The sequence below is a fragment of the Pleuronectes platessa genome, chromosome 3, assembly GCF_947347685.1.
Source record: "Pleuronectes platessa chromosome 3, fPlePla1.1, whole genome shotgun sequence".
Lineage (NCBI taxonomy): Eukaryota > Metazoa > Chordata > Actinopteri > Pleuronectiformes > Pleuronectidae > Pleuronectes > Pleuronectes platessa.
In genome coordinates this window covers 14,700,601-14,717,094 of record NC_070628.1, presented here as the reverse complement: position 1 = coordinate 14,717,094, position 16,494 = coordinate 14,700,601, and the positions used below count along the sequence as shown (strand labels likewise).

Genomic DNA, 16,494 nt, shown 5'->3' with positions numbered 1-16,494 from the left:
GTCATTTAACCTAAAACACACATCTATAGCAGCCATATTGAAGTGGTATCATTCTTTTCTCTGCAAATTAAATTGACTGTTTCACAACCTTCTTCACACATTTCAAATTCAATGCAAATTTCCATCACATATATGCTTTCTTAACAATGTCGTTGCAGAAATGTCTCCACTGTTTCCCATTTGCATACAAATGCTCGTCTGCATCCAGAGTTTACAACTTCCTGATTCTTTAAACAGCTTTCATCTCTTCATGAAGATGTGACAGCTCAAGTGGGCGATTTTATTGACTCGACTGTGAGTTGTCAGTCGTCAGTCATTTTCTATCATTGACATCTTTCAGGCTAAAATCCCAAAGTGCATGCATGAGAATATCCGGTGAACACTGTGTTTGACAGAAGCTACATATTGGAGTGTACAAGACGTGCTCAGACAGAATGTGAGAAAACAGGTGGAGTGACATCCTCCAGCCAAATATTAATAATGCAACACATTTCAAAGCTTTTTTCCCAGTAGGGAAAACAACATTATTTTACTTGTGGCCTGTCTGACAGGCTGCTCGAGAGCTGAGAGACATGCAGGGACTGCAGAGAACTGTATTCACACAGATACACACACATATATATATATGGGTGCGTGAGGCTATATATATATATATGTGTGTGTGTGTGTGGGAGAAAGAGAGAGACAGATCTGTCATTTTTTTATTCCAAGTGTGGTATGGTGGTGCTGGCACAGGATGTGATGCGTCTGCCTCACTATACCCCATAGACACGCACACAGCTTACTCACACAAACACACACAGACGTCGGCATGTCTCGCTCCGCTTCTCCTAACTCTGTCAATCGCGATTCCCTGCATCACTCTTCATTTACTTACTACATCCAAGTTCCCCCTGAATCCCTCCACACACACACACACACACACACACACACACACACACGCACACACACACACCAACCGCCCCACGTTTTATTCCTCCCATTCAACATCCATTCCCGTCACTCCATTTGTCCATCTCCAAACAGCGCACTATATATGTGTGTGTAACGACATCAGGGAGCTAATAAAGCTGAAACGAGGCCAGTAGCAGGAGAATCTCATATCTGGTGAGTGTGTGTGTGTGTGTGTGTGTGTGTGTGTGTGTGTGTGTGTGTGTGTGTGTGTGTGTGTGTGTGTGAGAGAGAGCGAAATAGAGAGGGAGAGAGAGAGTATATGGCCGGCCTAACAGCTTTTTATCCTGTAGCGGGATACAGTAACTACGCTCTGTCTGCTGTCAAATGGGTTTCCTGAACTCCCGCAGGACATAAAGAGTCCTGCTGAAATTCATCTCTCTCCCGTCCTTTTGTTATTTTATGTTTTTCCAACTGCTCGACTCCCTCTGCTTAATTTCCCCCAGTTTGGGGATTTCAATTTGATTTCTTTTTCTGAATGTTTTACAAGCTTATAAAATCGGTCATGTTTTTCACCATGGGACACATTTTCACGCTGATGAAAGAAGCATTTTTTAACACAAACGGAGTCATTCTGTTTTTTTATGGATAATTTGGACTAGTGGTGTAGTGACATTTATAGTGGTATTAGGCAGTCGTGATTTTTTTCATCACCAGGGTTTACTGTGATTGTTTGAAGAAATAGATGTTGGCTAAACCAACATATTTTTATTTCCTATCAAACTGCTACAAAATGAAAAAACAGCAAACAATGGAGGAAACAGGGGATTTAAGGACATTACATTTTAGACACCACTGAGAATGAACAGAATACATTTTTGATAAAAGCAATGTCCAACATGTTTATGTGACACATAACTGAATGCCTCTATGATAAAAACTCTTTTACCCTCCACTCTTTTTTCCTTGCAGGTAATTTCAATATGTGCTTAACTCCCCACTGTTCCCTTCTAATCTACATCAGTCCGTGTTTCTGTTGTCCAGCTGTCAAAAGCAGAATATATTATTCCCAAAAATATCCTTCTCCACCAGCTACCCCACAGTTTGTGAGAAAAAAAAACAAGATATTGTAGTTATGCACACCCTGAGTCTATATTGCATGTTCCGACCATTGCACAGCTCTCAGAGGGAGCTCTGATAAGAGATGTGTCAGTATTGTGAACCATCGATGTTCCTGCTGGTGTGAAAAATAGATGCTCCAAGATGCTCAGCAGCGCAGTTATCAAAGATGCTGCAACAAAGTGAAGGGGGCGTAATCTCTGTTCTTGAATACCTAGTTTAGCACTTTTTAGTTAAAATATAACTACAAGAGCGCATACATCTGCCAAGCCCAACATTCCCCTTAAATTTAAAGCTACCACTTATAGAAAATGGTTCCCTAAATATGCCTCTTTTTATTTTTTCAAGATCCATCCATTATATCCTGGGAAAATAGTAAAAGAAATTCTCACAATGTAAAAAAGAAAGGGAGGGAAAAATCTAGATCCACCACCTGAATTATCTGCCACTAATAATTCTTTATAATTTTCCTTCCTCACTGAGAGTCCACATTCTGCATTTTTAAATGTGATACATTGCAATGTTGGATTGTTAGCAGACAGTTGCGTACAGGCCATGAGCGCTTCTTTTGTGTTAAAAGTGTAAATTTATGAGGCACTTTAAGAAACATAAATCTCCTCGAAATAACATTCGTAGACAGCTAAACTGTGTTTTCTCCATTTCTCCGTGGCGGCAGTGTGATCGCTGGCTGGATCGTGTTCAGAGACAACAATGTTTTTAGTGAATTGAATGGGCTTCCCACCCACAGGATTCCTGTGGTTAGATTGAGGAGAGATTGTGGTTTTTGGTTAAATGCGAGTAAACACGTTGCGTTTGAAGTCATCGTGGACGTTTTTTTATGTGACCACGCAGACGGCGATCTTTCCCTCGCTTTCATGTGCTGTGAACGCCTCAGCACAACCAGAAAATAGTGTAGTTATGATTTAGTCACTGCAAGTTTGGAAACAAATACTTTGTTTGTGGACATTATACTTATGCCTTCATTATGTTTCCTCCAAAACGTATTTGTTGTTGCAAATTAGTTATTTAACTAAATATAGTGCGCTGGTAAATAGAGAGATTTCAGACACAGCTTGTTTATTTGATAAATGCGTTTGGGATTTTCAGACGGCGCTCTATTGTTCTACAACACTCCCTTCATGCAGTGTTTTTTGATAATAATAATAATAAGAGTAATAATGATAATAACAAGGATTTAAACGCTGAGCCATCATCTTACTGTCGAAAGTAAGGGAAATAGAAACTCAGGATTCTGCTCCAAAGGCGATGCCATTTAAAATCCCTCTGATATTCAAAACATCAGGAATAACAAGAAAAAGATGGCCTTGCTGCAAAGCCTTCTTCAGCTCTATATCCTGTGGCTTCATGCAACTAGATAAGGACGTTAGGATGGAAGGAAATGGCTGGACTCTAAGAGCAGATCACAGGACCAGAGACAGGAGTGGGTTTAAAAGGTTTCATGCAGCCTACAAGATTATGAACAGAAAAAATAAACAAACACTGATTGTTGATAAGAGTCTCTGCTGATTATTTGTTCGAGATTCCAAAAAAGCTTCTTCTGAGAACCCGAATCCAAGCAGGGGTGGATCCAGGGATGGCCAGAGGGGCACCGGCCCCATCTTAAATGTGATTGGCTCCTGAAGTGCCCCTGTCACTGTCAGGAGTCTTTTTTTAAGTATGCACTTGCTTAACAATAGTAACAATACATTTGATAATTTGTTAAGGTCTTGTTAAGCTTTTTTGAAGAAAACAAAGAACAAGGAATCTACACCTTACTGAATCAGGAATTTTCCAGGGACGTTGGACCTATAAAATCCCCTATAAAATGTTCATACATATATGAAAATGTATTCACAGCCAACGTTTAAGAAAAATCCTAGATCCATCACGGCCAAATCCACTCTAGGAAGTGTGCAGGTGTGAGCGCTTGGTAGAGGATCCGGGCTGCAGGCAAAAATAACAATGGTCAGATTAAAGTCGAAAACAAGTAACGTAAAAAAAAATCTGAGAAGTTGGCCGAAGCTTTTCTGCTGCCGGCCGAATGACGATCTGGCAGAGTCTCGTTGGAAGAGCTCATCCTGATCGTCTAGAGCTGTTGATAAGGGATCGGAGCTCAGGTGTGGAGGAGGATTGGCGGGCGGTCAGGAGTGTGGAAACCTCGTCCAGCCACGAGCAGGTGCACCAATGGAACAGGGTCCAAACAAACAAACAAAGCAGGAAAACCAGACAGCTGTAGTGAGCTTCATGGATAATGATAAAATCAGGCGACAATGACATCATAACCCATCACTGCACATTTTAATGGGTACCTTCGTTTTCTTCTTTGCCCAAGAAGGTGTTTCAACAATATTAAGTGGCAGGTGCCTCAGTGGATGCAGCTTTGTCAGAATGGGGAAAGTAAATCTCAGGAATTAGCTCCGGATAAGACCGATTTTAGAAATGCTGAAAGGCTGATTGTGCCGAGTTAACACCATGACTGCGAACAATTCCATTCACGGAATTACCCGTGAAGATAAATACTAAAATCTCTCCAAAAATAATACCTGCGAAGATTAAGATAGGATAAGATAATCCTTTACTAGCCCCAGTTAGCGGAGTTGAGTTAAAGGTTCACATTACTAGCTTCCCCTGGAGCTTTCAACCATATCTCACAGTCCTCATCGACCAATAGAATCTCCTCTGGCTTGGTTCAGTTGGTTCACATGAGCTTGGATGGGACGGGCAAGCCGGTCATAAATTGTGGAGTTACTGGTTCGACCCCTGACGCTTCCTGTCCACATGTGAAAGTGTCCATGAGCAACATATTAAACCCCAAATTGGACTAATGAATAATGATGGAGCCACGTCACCAATTTGTTCATATAGTGCAGTTTTTCATTTGATACAGTGACAGTTTGATATGAATGAATTGTAATTGTAAGGAAGTTATGTTGCTGTTTGTGTGTCTGTAAGCAGGGTGGAAGGGTGTATAAGCCGTTAGCCTCTAGATCTGAAATGTCCCGCAGCGTCTAGAATGTGTAAAATAAGAATTTGTATGTTTATTTTTTCTCACACTTCAGGCGGCACAGTGTCTATACGTGTTTGTATGTACAGTATGTTTAACATACACTCCAGGAAGTGTATATGTGATGAGAGAGTTCCTGCTGCGTTGTAGATGACACACGCAGCATTGTCGGCATGTGTGACAGCATTCGAATGTTGACTGTGCCAGGGCTTTGTGTGTCACTCACACTCAGACACCTCCTTCGGCTCATGAGGATTAGTTCCCAGCTCTCACTCGCTCTGTAATTATATGGCTCTTTCTACACATCTGCACACAAGCACATGCAGGCAGATGTGCGCGCGCTCTCACAAAATACCGATTCCCTTTTGCATCTGCTGACAGACACACTGCGAGCGCTGGCACATATCGCGCACACAAACACACACACACACACACACACAAACACACACACACACTCTCAGCCAGCGTCAGCCTCATCAAATCATCAGGCAGTCAGTTATGTTCATATGAGGGATGGAGACGGAGAGACAGAGACGGAGTGAAGGGGGGGGGGGGATGTCGGGGGGGCGTCTGCCAAACAAAGTGAAAAACATCAGAGAATATAACAACAGCATCACCCACTGCAGCAGCATCAGCTTTCTCTCTGCCTGCCTGCCACAGCTCGGCTTTGTTAGTGAACAGTTTGTTTGTGTGCACGTGTGTCTGCGTTTGTGTGTGTGTGTGTTTGTGTGCGTGTGTGTGTGTGTGTGAGAGAGCTACACATTGCAGGGAAGACAGCCAGTAGGCAAGGCGGTATCCAGGCCACTGCCTTGTTTTGATGTGGCCATGCTAATTAAAAAGAAGCATTTCTGCCAACACTATGAAAAACACATGAAAAATACAGAGCTGTTTTAGTGTGTGTAAAAGGTTGCAAAGGTGTGTGCAGGGGCCACGTGTGCACGTCGTACGTGTGCATGTGTTACTGGACGCAAGGTCGTTAATGGGGGATTTGATTGCCGATGTTTTTATGTTTTCTGGGCTGCTGGATAAACACATTGGCAGAGGAGGAGAGGGGAAACAAGCGGAGAAGGAGCTGGAGGTACTGGGGACGTAAGGGAGTCTTTTTTGGATCTGACTCAGACGACTGGCTCAGACAGAACGGTGACGTCAGCACAGGCTTTGCTGAGGATGGAGGGATTGAGGGAGAAACAGGGAGGCTAGAGATGACGCCCTGAGGGAGGCAGGGATGAGAAAGATATTAAGGAGGAAGACGACAGAGGAAGAAGGAAGCCGGCAATAAGAGGCCTACCACATATATCTGGGTGTGACTTCAGAAACTGCAGCTAAGTGGGTTTAAGATAGATAAACAGACAGCAAAAAAAAAAGAACAGACAGTGGAAATGAGAGACAAAGAAAGAGGAGCAGAGAGGAATAATTCCTTGGTTGGGGGGGATGAAGAAGAGCTGAAAAAGAAATTGCTTTATTATCTTGGCTTAAGAAAAGAAAAGATGAAAAAAAAAAGGAAAAAGAAAGTTTGTGCAGACAAAAATAGCAGGAGTGATGGCAGAGAGCTAGAGCGTGCAGAGGATTATGTCGAATCGTTGCTCTGCTCCCTGTATTTAAAACACCAGTCAATAACCTTCAGTTTGTTATGACTCAGCCGTGAATGTTCTGAGAACAGGGGCTTTATCTTGCACTATCATAAAGCAGAAATACACACACACAAACACACTCACACAATTCCTTTTGCTCTCTTTGAACACATTTGCACCTTTTATTTCTCCCACACTCCCTGTTGCCTGCATAGTAGTTATTTATGCATATAGTGACTTTTTGATGTATATGAACTTTTCTTTGTGTCTGTTGGAGTTTTTCTCTTTCGTCTGTAGGAAAAACATTTTTGTAAAGTCCTTTGGGATTCACAGTGAAACCAGAGTTTCTTTCCCTTCAATAGGCTTGATGGATTGGTCATCACACACACACACACACACACACACCAGCTGTGACGTCGACAGGACGCCTCTTTCTTTCACACTCGTGCTTGAGGTGCAGTGAGCCTCTGTCTTCTAAACGATAGGTGTCACCGCTATAAATACAAATGTGAAGAAGAAACACAAAGGGAACAGTTTTTGCACTGATTTTGCTTCCTCCAGGAGGACTGCTCAGGTTTTTCCATAGTTTCATGCAGAATCCCTTTTTTAAAGTGATCATCTGGAAATGATCAATCCTACATTTGCACCTGTAGCACTACATTTGAGTTTTACAGCTGTGTCTCAAATCGGGGGTCGCATCCTTCACAGGCCAATTTCTTCCCATTGGAGCAAGAGACTGTTCCATTTCAAAGCCTCCTCCAAATGCCGCCAACAAATGTGTCCCCGTATCTCTGAGAATTGAAGCGGCACTTTGATTCGTCCCATTGCAACATATCCCAGGACTCATTGCGCTTTTTGACTAACGATTTTTCAATGAAGTGATGGCAAACGACAAGATGTCCAAGAGTATTACGCTTCAAGTCGAGGGAGCAGCTAACGGTACACACGTTAAATAAACCAACGGACGTTAAAACCTACTCGTCATGTCCAACTGCAGCTCTGTTGCTAGGCGACAGCTGTAAGGGTGGGGCTAGCTGGCGATGCCGATCAGGGGAATCCTCAGTACAGATCAGACTGCTTCATTTCCATTGGGAGCTTGACTCTGAATGGGGACACAGACTAAGATACAAGCCAATCACTTTTTTCTCGTGTCTCAGTGTGATGACATCATAACAAATGGCAGATACATTTTTTTTTGCTAGCATACACGGAAGATCAATAATTGGATTAAATTAATGCGATTGTGGCAGTCGTGTCTATCAGTGTTAGTTGTGAACAAAGTTGTCAGTTTTGTGCCCCCCCCCCCCCCCAGTCCACAACTCTGCACTGACGACAGGTGACCGATGATGGAGGCACCGGGGCAAGAAATTAAAAAGCACAGAGGCGAGAGAAGCGAAGGGAGGACGAGGGTAGAGAAGACTGGCTGGTTATTGTTATTAGAATATGACAGACGTCGCACCACATCGAGTTTGAAACCTTTGAAACTCCAGTCCCCCCCCCCTCGCTTGACCTGGGACCCACTGGTCAACAGCAGATACCGTGGTACACGGCGCGTCACAGAGAGGTGGTTCTGTTTCCCCTACATACGTTCCACGTGTTACATCCGACTATTGAATAAAAATTAAATTATCTCTCATGCATATTTCATTATTCAAATTGTTGAATGTGATTCTGAGAGAAGGGAGACTTGAGGGGTTTGGCACGCTCATTAAAAAGTATCTCGGTGGAAGAATCGGAATGTTTTTAATATAAATGTCGCCTGTTTGACAGGTGCGCGGAGAGGGGAAGAGGGAGAGAGAACAGTGGTGCTAATTGAAAGGAAATATTGGGACGAGAGGGGAAATCGCTCATCAGCCCTATTAAATTGGCTGTGGATCCATTTATTCTGCTGTAACTTATGGTTATAAACTAAAGGCTCATTGTCCAATGTAATGGCTGACAAATAAAAACACCGATACTTTTTCCCCTAAGCCTTGTTTGTACTCTGCGATGCTGCCACATGGAAAATGAAGTCTTGATTAAAGGCATAAAGGAAGAACATGTGCAACAAGAGGAGAGAGAGGATACATGATTGTTTTTCCCCTTGGAGCAATCAATAGCTATAACTATTTGTATGTGTGTAATAGATTTTCATCATATCTCAATATAATGTGCAATATCCCACATTACTTACTCCTTTTATCCAAGGTACTAACTGCCGCTTTGTTTAATATTGGTTTTACTGTGTCATGAAACTTCCTTAGCTTATTTTAGTCTCATATTTTATTATTCATATTCTAACCCTAACCCTAACACTTTTTATGTATATTTAATTTACAACACACTTTATACTTATTTTTACTTAACTTATCTTTTTTCACTTATATTTTTTGACTTGATACGCTTGTTTTATTTACTGTATTCTATTTGAATATATATTTTTGATACTGTAATGGGGAAAGCTGGCACAACAATTCCCTTTGGGATTAATAAAGTCTCATTCGATCTTATCTGATGAGACTTTGTGACAGTGAAACATCCGAGCAACTGTGGAAACTCTATTGATATTAAGAAGGAGGCAAAGGAGGCATATATGACTGAGAGGGAGAGTGATAGAAAAAAACAACAGCAAACATAAGTGGACCTTGGATGGGCATTCACTGGACTGTTCTAGCTGCACTATTTCACCCTTGCATTGGACAGTAGACAGACTGTGAGTGGCAGCCATGTTCTAACGGCATCACCACATGCAAAACCAAGGTGGGAAAAGTTGTCTGTTTTCACTTAAAGGTAAATCTATTCCCATCCAGAGCCCTTCGTCCCCTTCGTCGCATCCAATGTGTTTTTCATTCACGTTATTTCAATAATTAATTTAAATCAGCAAACCCCATTGAGATAAAGTGGTTATTTTGGGTGGGCTGGCATCCAATGTTATTACATGTATCTATCATGATTCATGGTAATGTATGGGCTCCAACTGCCCCTCAACAAATCATCCACGGTTGTGCTGCCAAGCGGTCCCTGCATGTTTAATTCACACATACATGTCATGTGTGTATTTGTACGCATTTATGACTGCAGCCGCACACGCACGTTCACACAACCCCCCCGAGGCACGTAGTACACACACAGAATGCGGTGCCTTAGGTGACCTGTGTTAATACGAGTGAGAAATACTTACTTTTTGTGTGTCAGATGAGAGCGAGCCCCTCTGATAATTAGAATTAATTATCCAAAGACTGGGGGCAGGATACTCTTAAAGGCATAGGTTGTTGTTCTCACTGCACGCACACACACATACACACACACACGCACACGCACACGCACACACACACACGCCTGACGTGTCCTTGCTCATTCCTGCAGTAGCCACTATGGATCACCTTGTGTAGAGCTGAACACCATGATTGTATTAGTGTGTAATGTTCAGTGCAGGTGTACCAGTGTGTGTTCTCTTGTCAGTCTGAAGGGTCCTTCAACACAGACGACTCTTCAGTGTCCAGGTGGACAGTGAATTATATGAGAGGATGTAAACCATCTCATTGTACATCACATAGTGGAAATGTCAGGGTCTTTACTAAAGGGTTTCAGCCTTAGAAACACTTCCAGTCGCTTGTTGTGGGAATGTATTCTTGCTCCTGCTCGTGTTCAGCTAACACATCTGCCTCTTTACCCGTCTTCCCCGTGCAGATGCAACAACCGCACCCAGTGTGCAGTGGTGGCTGGGCCTGATGTCTTCCCTGACCCCTGCCCTGGCACATACAAGTACCTGGAGGTCCAGTATGAGTGTGTCCCTTACAGTAAGTGATCTTCTGTTTTCTACCAGAGCAGCATTTTATGGTCTCATGTGTATATTTGTCTAATTTTCAATGGGTTGCGGTGGTTATCACTGTTGCTTCAGAGCATGAAGGTCTTTGGTTTGAATCCCAGTCGGGGCGGGGTCTTTCTATGAGGAGTTTGCATGTTGTCCCACTGTTTGCATGGGGTTTCTGTGGGTAAGATTGAAAATTGGAGTTGTTATCATTTGAATGCGTCTAAGCGTTTTCACACCTGAGTGTCTGAACTAAGGTCTAAATCAAGGTTCATGTATTGGTTCCATTTGCTTACCACTTCAGGCGCAGCACTTGACACTAGTTTGAATGCACACAGTGAACATTCTTGTCTAAGGCTGCAAATAATCCTGCAACCTTATTTTTTTATAGTTTTAATGAAAAATGAACATCAGTAATTTGACTGCCAGATTAAGTCCAGATGGGAATCTGTGATGACACAGCTCTCTCAAAAAGTCAGAGGATTGATGGATGGCAAAGATGGAGCGGCTCAAACGAGGACAGATGCTGATGTGACCTTTGACCCTGTGATAACACACTGGGGGAGGTTGTGTCCACTGAAGTGAAACATCACAGGGCCATTGCTGTAAAACAAAACTTTTTTCTTTTTACTAATATAGTTTCCCCCCCAAAAATCTAGGTTATCTCTTTCTGCATAATGAATCCATACGGGTTCAGGTTGGAGATGTGGATTAAAGACGTCTATGTGTCATTGATGTTTGTTCCACACTACTTTCCAGCCTGGAGGGTTTGTCTAAAGGCAAAACCATAATGCAGCTGCTGCGTCTGTTCTTTGTAAAAAAGTTTAAACTCAAATCATGTCCCTCGTGTTTCCTCTAGTTATTTTCACATCATAGCGATGAAAACTACTTTGTTCACACAGAAATTAAGTTCAATTCCCCCCCACACACCTTATCAGGATGGGAAACCTCAGAGACGACAACCAAGTAACTGGAAACTCAAATTCTGATTGAGGATCAAAAAAAGATGAAGATTCTCTGATACCATTTTCCCCTTCGCGATACAAATAGCTTGACTTTGATTATCGGCCGATACAGAGTACGCTTCTACTCGGTGTTGTCTGAAAAAAAACACATACAAGGCATTTGTATTATCTAGTTTGACAGACATAACTGAAAAAGAACACAAACAGATAAATATAGAAATAAAGAACGATTTCCCTCTATGAATAGCTAGTTACGTGCACTTCCAGGGTGACACTTTAACTAGCTCTGACAAACTCTACACTACCTGAAATCATAAAATGGCAGTTTCTTCTGCATGAAATTAATATGGTGGTATCGGATTGATACACAGACGCACATTTTCGGCAGCATTTCAGCATTGTATTGGTGTCGGCATGTCTCAAAATGTTCTTCTCAAAATTATAATAATTAAAAAATGCATTGAAAGAAGATATATCACATATTATATTAGGAGGAGAAGCACTGAGCTGATGAACATGGACAGCAACCTAGAGACAACTCTCTCAGACCTGCTGCTCAAATATAACACTGGAAAATCCTTTTTTAGTTTTTAATATAAACTTGAACTGAATAACTGTTCCATATAACATGACCTTGATACTCGTCCTCATAAGTTACGCCCACATGAATGAAGATTCAGGATGTGTGTATGTTGAGAAATGAACTTGTGTCCATTTTTGGACGCACACAGCACTGCATCTTACTCTTGACATATTGTGTTGGCTATAAACGGCTCCGCGGTGGAACAGTTATAAGTCATGAAAGACAGGAGGACATACACGGGTGGAGAGGAGGTATATGTATTTAAAGTTAAAAAAAAAGGCCATTAATCTTGACCGTAATTCTTACTTTTGCCAAAATAAATAAAACTGAAAAAGTAGACTCAGATATGAAGCTCGGATACAAACTTCGATTGGAATAAATGTTTGGACGTTTTGATGCATGCCTCCTCCTTAAGGTTGTGCATAAATCACAGTTATGTATTTAGATTATTTCTCATATGTCCAACACTGTCTGAGTGGAGAGTCCTGGCACCACGGTCCAAACAGGCGGCCAAGGTGATCTCCCACACTGAAGCATTCAATTATGTCTGGCTAAACGGCTCTTGCCTGGCGTCTAGAATGACCAGCAGATTAAATAATAGGACTATCAGAGCCCTCTCTGGAGCAGATGGAAACACAACCTGATACCTGCTTAATGCCCCCACCAGGCGCGTGCACGCACACACACACACAAGTGGAAGCATCGAGGCATTGAGTGTTTGTAAGTGTGTTTTCGCTCGTGTCTCGTCCTTTCATTTGAAACTCGACTGCGTGCTCGCTCTTTACCTCCGATAGAAATGCACGGGTGAAAATGAAAACTTGTTTCATAGATTCATCACTGTGAAGAGCAGCTGTGGTAGAAGCTGAGCGGGGACCAGGGAGACGAGCTGCGTTGGGTGATCTGATAAACAACGGGCCGGTCGGGGTAACGTTTCCACCCCGTAAAAATAGACAGCATCCGAAACCAAAGTCATTGGAGAGCTCGGTTAACAGAGGGAGGAAGGTAGGGGGAGAGAGAGAGAGAGAGAGCGAGAGATAAAGCACTGGAGAGAAAGAGAGGGAGAGACTTTGACAGTACATTAGCAGTTTCTGTGTACTGACTAAGTGTTCAGGCTGGATCAGGTAGCGCTGTGATACACTACCTGGCTCCTGTGGGTGTGTTTAGCCTTGAGAAATGTTGCAGGGGGGAAAAAAATGTGTTGTGTAGAGGTGAAACAAGGCCTCGGATTCTGCCACTCCACGCTTTACATTGTTTTGCCTGAGAATACATAAGGGCTGTCCTCCGCCCGACCCCTCGGCTTCAACCCTCGAATATTTATAAAATCAATTTTTTCTTTTAAAAAGCCACAGTAATGTCCGAACCTTCTGAACAAGATACTCTGCTGCCGGAGATCCAGCCGTCTGCAATCAAGCCGACGTGCTTGACATAGCAAATCAATGCCGTCCGCGCTGCATTGTTGTGAAAGATACATTTTGCGAGACATTAAGCGGTGAAATATCTCCATAACGTTGCCGTAAATCAAGACGGATCGATAAAACAGAGGCTTGTTTTTCTGAAATATGCGACAGCGTACTCAAACTGTCGCAAACACGCCGAGCGACAACGACCGACAAATCATCGTATCTGCATTCGAGGGCGGGGGTCGGCTTTAGAGCACTCAAATGACTGTCACATCGGGGGACATCAATTACTCAGAAGGGTCTCCCTGGTGGCGCCGGTCGTTGAGCGTAAGCACCGGACCCCCAACCGCCCACCCGCCCCAGGGGATCACCTCCGAGGGCCAGGTGTCGCTCATCACTAGAACCCTATTGCTCAGGAAAGAGAAGTGAGTGGCGCTCGGTGGAGACCGCGGCCTCGGCACCGACGTTCAGGTTGAGCTGGTGCGTTTCCCTCTGCGTGGATATTGTAAACAAATCTGTGGGTTGTAGAACAGGTAATTCAATTATGCACGGCTCCGTTTTCAGTGGAAAGTTGTCCCTCCACCTCCACCCTCCCCTCGCCTGTTCTTTCTTTTTCTGGAGGATTTTTTGGCTCGCTCGCTCTGACTCTTCATGTCTCCTCCCTGAACTGCAGGTTTATTGGCCCCTTTCCAAGAATCTGGAGCTCTCTCTCCCTCTCTCTCTCTCTCCGCGGCTCTCCGTGGTGCGAGTGTGTGGCGGTCGTGTGCCAAACTAGCCGGGGCTAGCTTTGGCAGTAATTAGCCACATGTGTATACCTCCTCATAGCGCTGCAGGCGAACTATAAATATCCATACATTAGCACATCGGCGCACAGACTGCTTCCTCGGAGGTGGCTCTTGTCCATGGATACGTTTAATCTCTTCAAGTACGCTATATGCCACACAAGAAAAATGATGAGATGCATTGTTTCATTCATGTTCGTCCATTTATAACAAAAATGGAATCTCTTGATTATGTCTGTCCATTCTCTAATCTTCAGACCCCTGGTTCTCAACTGCCGTTATGAAGCAATTAGCCTACTACCACATTAAGGGCATTAAACAGAGGGAACCAGTGATATGTTATGCAATACCCACGCAGTCTATTTTGGACAATAGACGTTGGCTCCACAGGAAAGCTAATTAAAAGATAAAATCACCTCCTTGTCTGTCCAATTAAAGACTTCTGTCAGATTGGACCCTTGGAATAACTTCATCATGATGGCATGAGAACAGCTGTGTGTGTGTGTGTGTGTGTGTGTGTGTGTGTATGCAAATGTTGTCATGGTAAACAACTGTTCCCTGGCAGAGTTCTATCCTTATGTGTGTGGGCACGTTCGTTGGTGTGTGTCCCTCTGCATGGACACTGCATGTGAGCGCACACATATGCGTGCGGCATGTTTTTTAAAGTTCTCCCAGAGAGAGCGAGAGAAAGATGGAAGGGAACCAAAAAGACAGAAGGAGAGAGACGGAGCGGGGGAGCGCGGGTCACAGCTGAAACAGAGATAGAGAGAAATGGGTTAGACGAGGCCAGCAGACGAGGAACAGGGAGAAGGAATTAACTGATAAAAAGACACAGTTAGAGGGGTGGACAGGGTTTGGTGGTCGGGTGAAGTGGTAGAAATGCCGGGGACACAACAGAGGGAGTGGGCGAGGAGAGAGGCGCGGCGTGAGACCGATGAAAGGGGACGGCAGGTGAGGATGAGAGAAAGAAGAGGATAATGGACACGGGGAAAAGATGAAAAACGCCCGTGTCCGCAAATGACCTTGGGCTGCTGCCGGCTGAGCTGATTGGAGATCAGAGATAATAGTGGTGAGGCTGCTGTCGCCACTCGTTGTCTGCAGGCTCAGGCGCTCCTCTGTGCCCCGCCCCATGCACACATTAACACATTAACACACACTCATGAGCACACACGTCGCCTTCTCCTCCACGACGAATACATCCTTAATAAACCATACGTTTTCAATAAAAATGCTAATTCTCTTTACACCGCAGCACATTCAGATTAACACTGGGTCCCCATGTGTGTGTGTGGGGGACGTGTATGAGAAATGGAAAATGGAAGGAACGAGGTGAAGAAATCAGCGAAGGCAGAGTCACAGCCTGTTCATGTGATTACAGGCGTTCAAGATACTATTGCAGATATTAATGAATATTTAGATGGTTTTTAATGAAACTAAACAGGCGCGTGGCTGTTGGTGTTATTGTTCCGCTGTCGCTTTCTAATAATCGTTCACTCAGCCTCGCTAGGAATAAATGGACAAAATGATGTTTTCCTCTGTAGCTGCAGAAGTAACCGTTCAATGTGCAGCCTAAGTGCTTTCGCAAATGATCAGTCAGAGGTACCGGACGGATGAAAACGTGCCACACGTATGCCGGTTTCAGTTATTGGGGAAACAGCCACTTAAAAAGATTCGAGAGAAGATGCTTCCTCGTTGACGCTTTCGTAGGAACCATCTTTTTTCGGCGAGTTGCTTCACTCCGTTTTTTTCCTCCCTATTCTCACCGTCTCTGAATTAGCACAAAAGACTTCTCATCCACTGCACCGCCGCGCGCCGCTCCAGCTAACCTTGACAGAACCTTGAGGTTTTCAACAAATGTCTCGGCAACCTACATTCACTCTGTCAAGTCCATGTGCGCTGAGAGATGAATGACTGAGCTTTGTGGGGGAAAAAACTCTCGTCTCTTGTCACAGAGATTAAAAACAGATGCCTTAAAGAAAAAATAAAAAACCCTGCGATGAGCTCAGCAACAGAGGCAGCAGCACAAATTGAATGACATTTGTTTGACATTTGGCGTGCCATTTGGTGTACTTGTTGCTGCCACACTTTTTCCATTTGAAATCTATTAGTCTCCGGCAACCTTGAACTCTGCATGTTTTTCCTCTTTGCGTCGCCGAGGTTCTGTGGGAGCCCCAGGTGAAGCTGCCGCCTCGTTGCTGGGTGTCATTAATCCCCGTCGTCTCCACCGCGATGTGTCTCTGTGTTGTTTATACGTGTGTGTGGCAGTTTGTGCGTGCGTCTGTCGCACAAACACATCGGTTTAGACACACTGTCTGTTTTTCTTTTTCACGAGGGAACTGCTTGCTCGTGGCGAAGCGTTACCTATCTTAACTCGGAACAGCGCGAGTGA

At 43.7% G+C, this 16,494-nt stretch overlaps 1 protein-coding gene across 1 annotated transcript in view; it reads left to right on the top strand.

Annotated features, from left to right (window-relative positions):
* Positions 1 to 5,993: 5,993 nt before the first annotated feature.
* LOC128431207 (adhesion G protein-coupled receptor L3) overlaps positions 5,994 to 16,494 on the top strand; it is a 38,474-nt gene continuing 27,973 nt past the window's right edge. Inside the window, exons 1-2 of the mRNA XM_053417458.1 lie at positions 5,994 to 6,103; positions 10,255 to 10,364. Coding sequence (XP_053273433.1) covers positions 5,994 to 6,103; positions 10,255 to 10,364 — 220 coding nt within the window. The remainder of the gene's footprint in view (positions 6,104 to 10,254; positions 10,365 to 16,494) is intronic.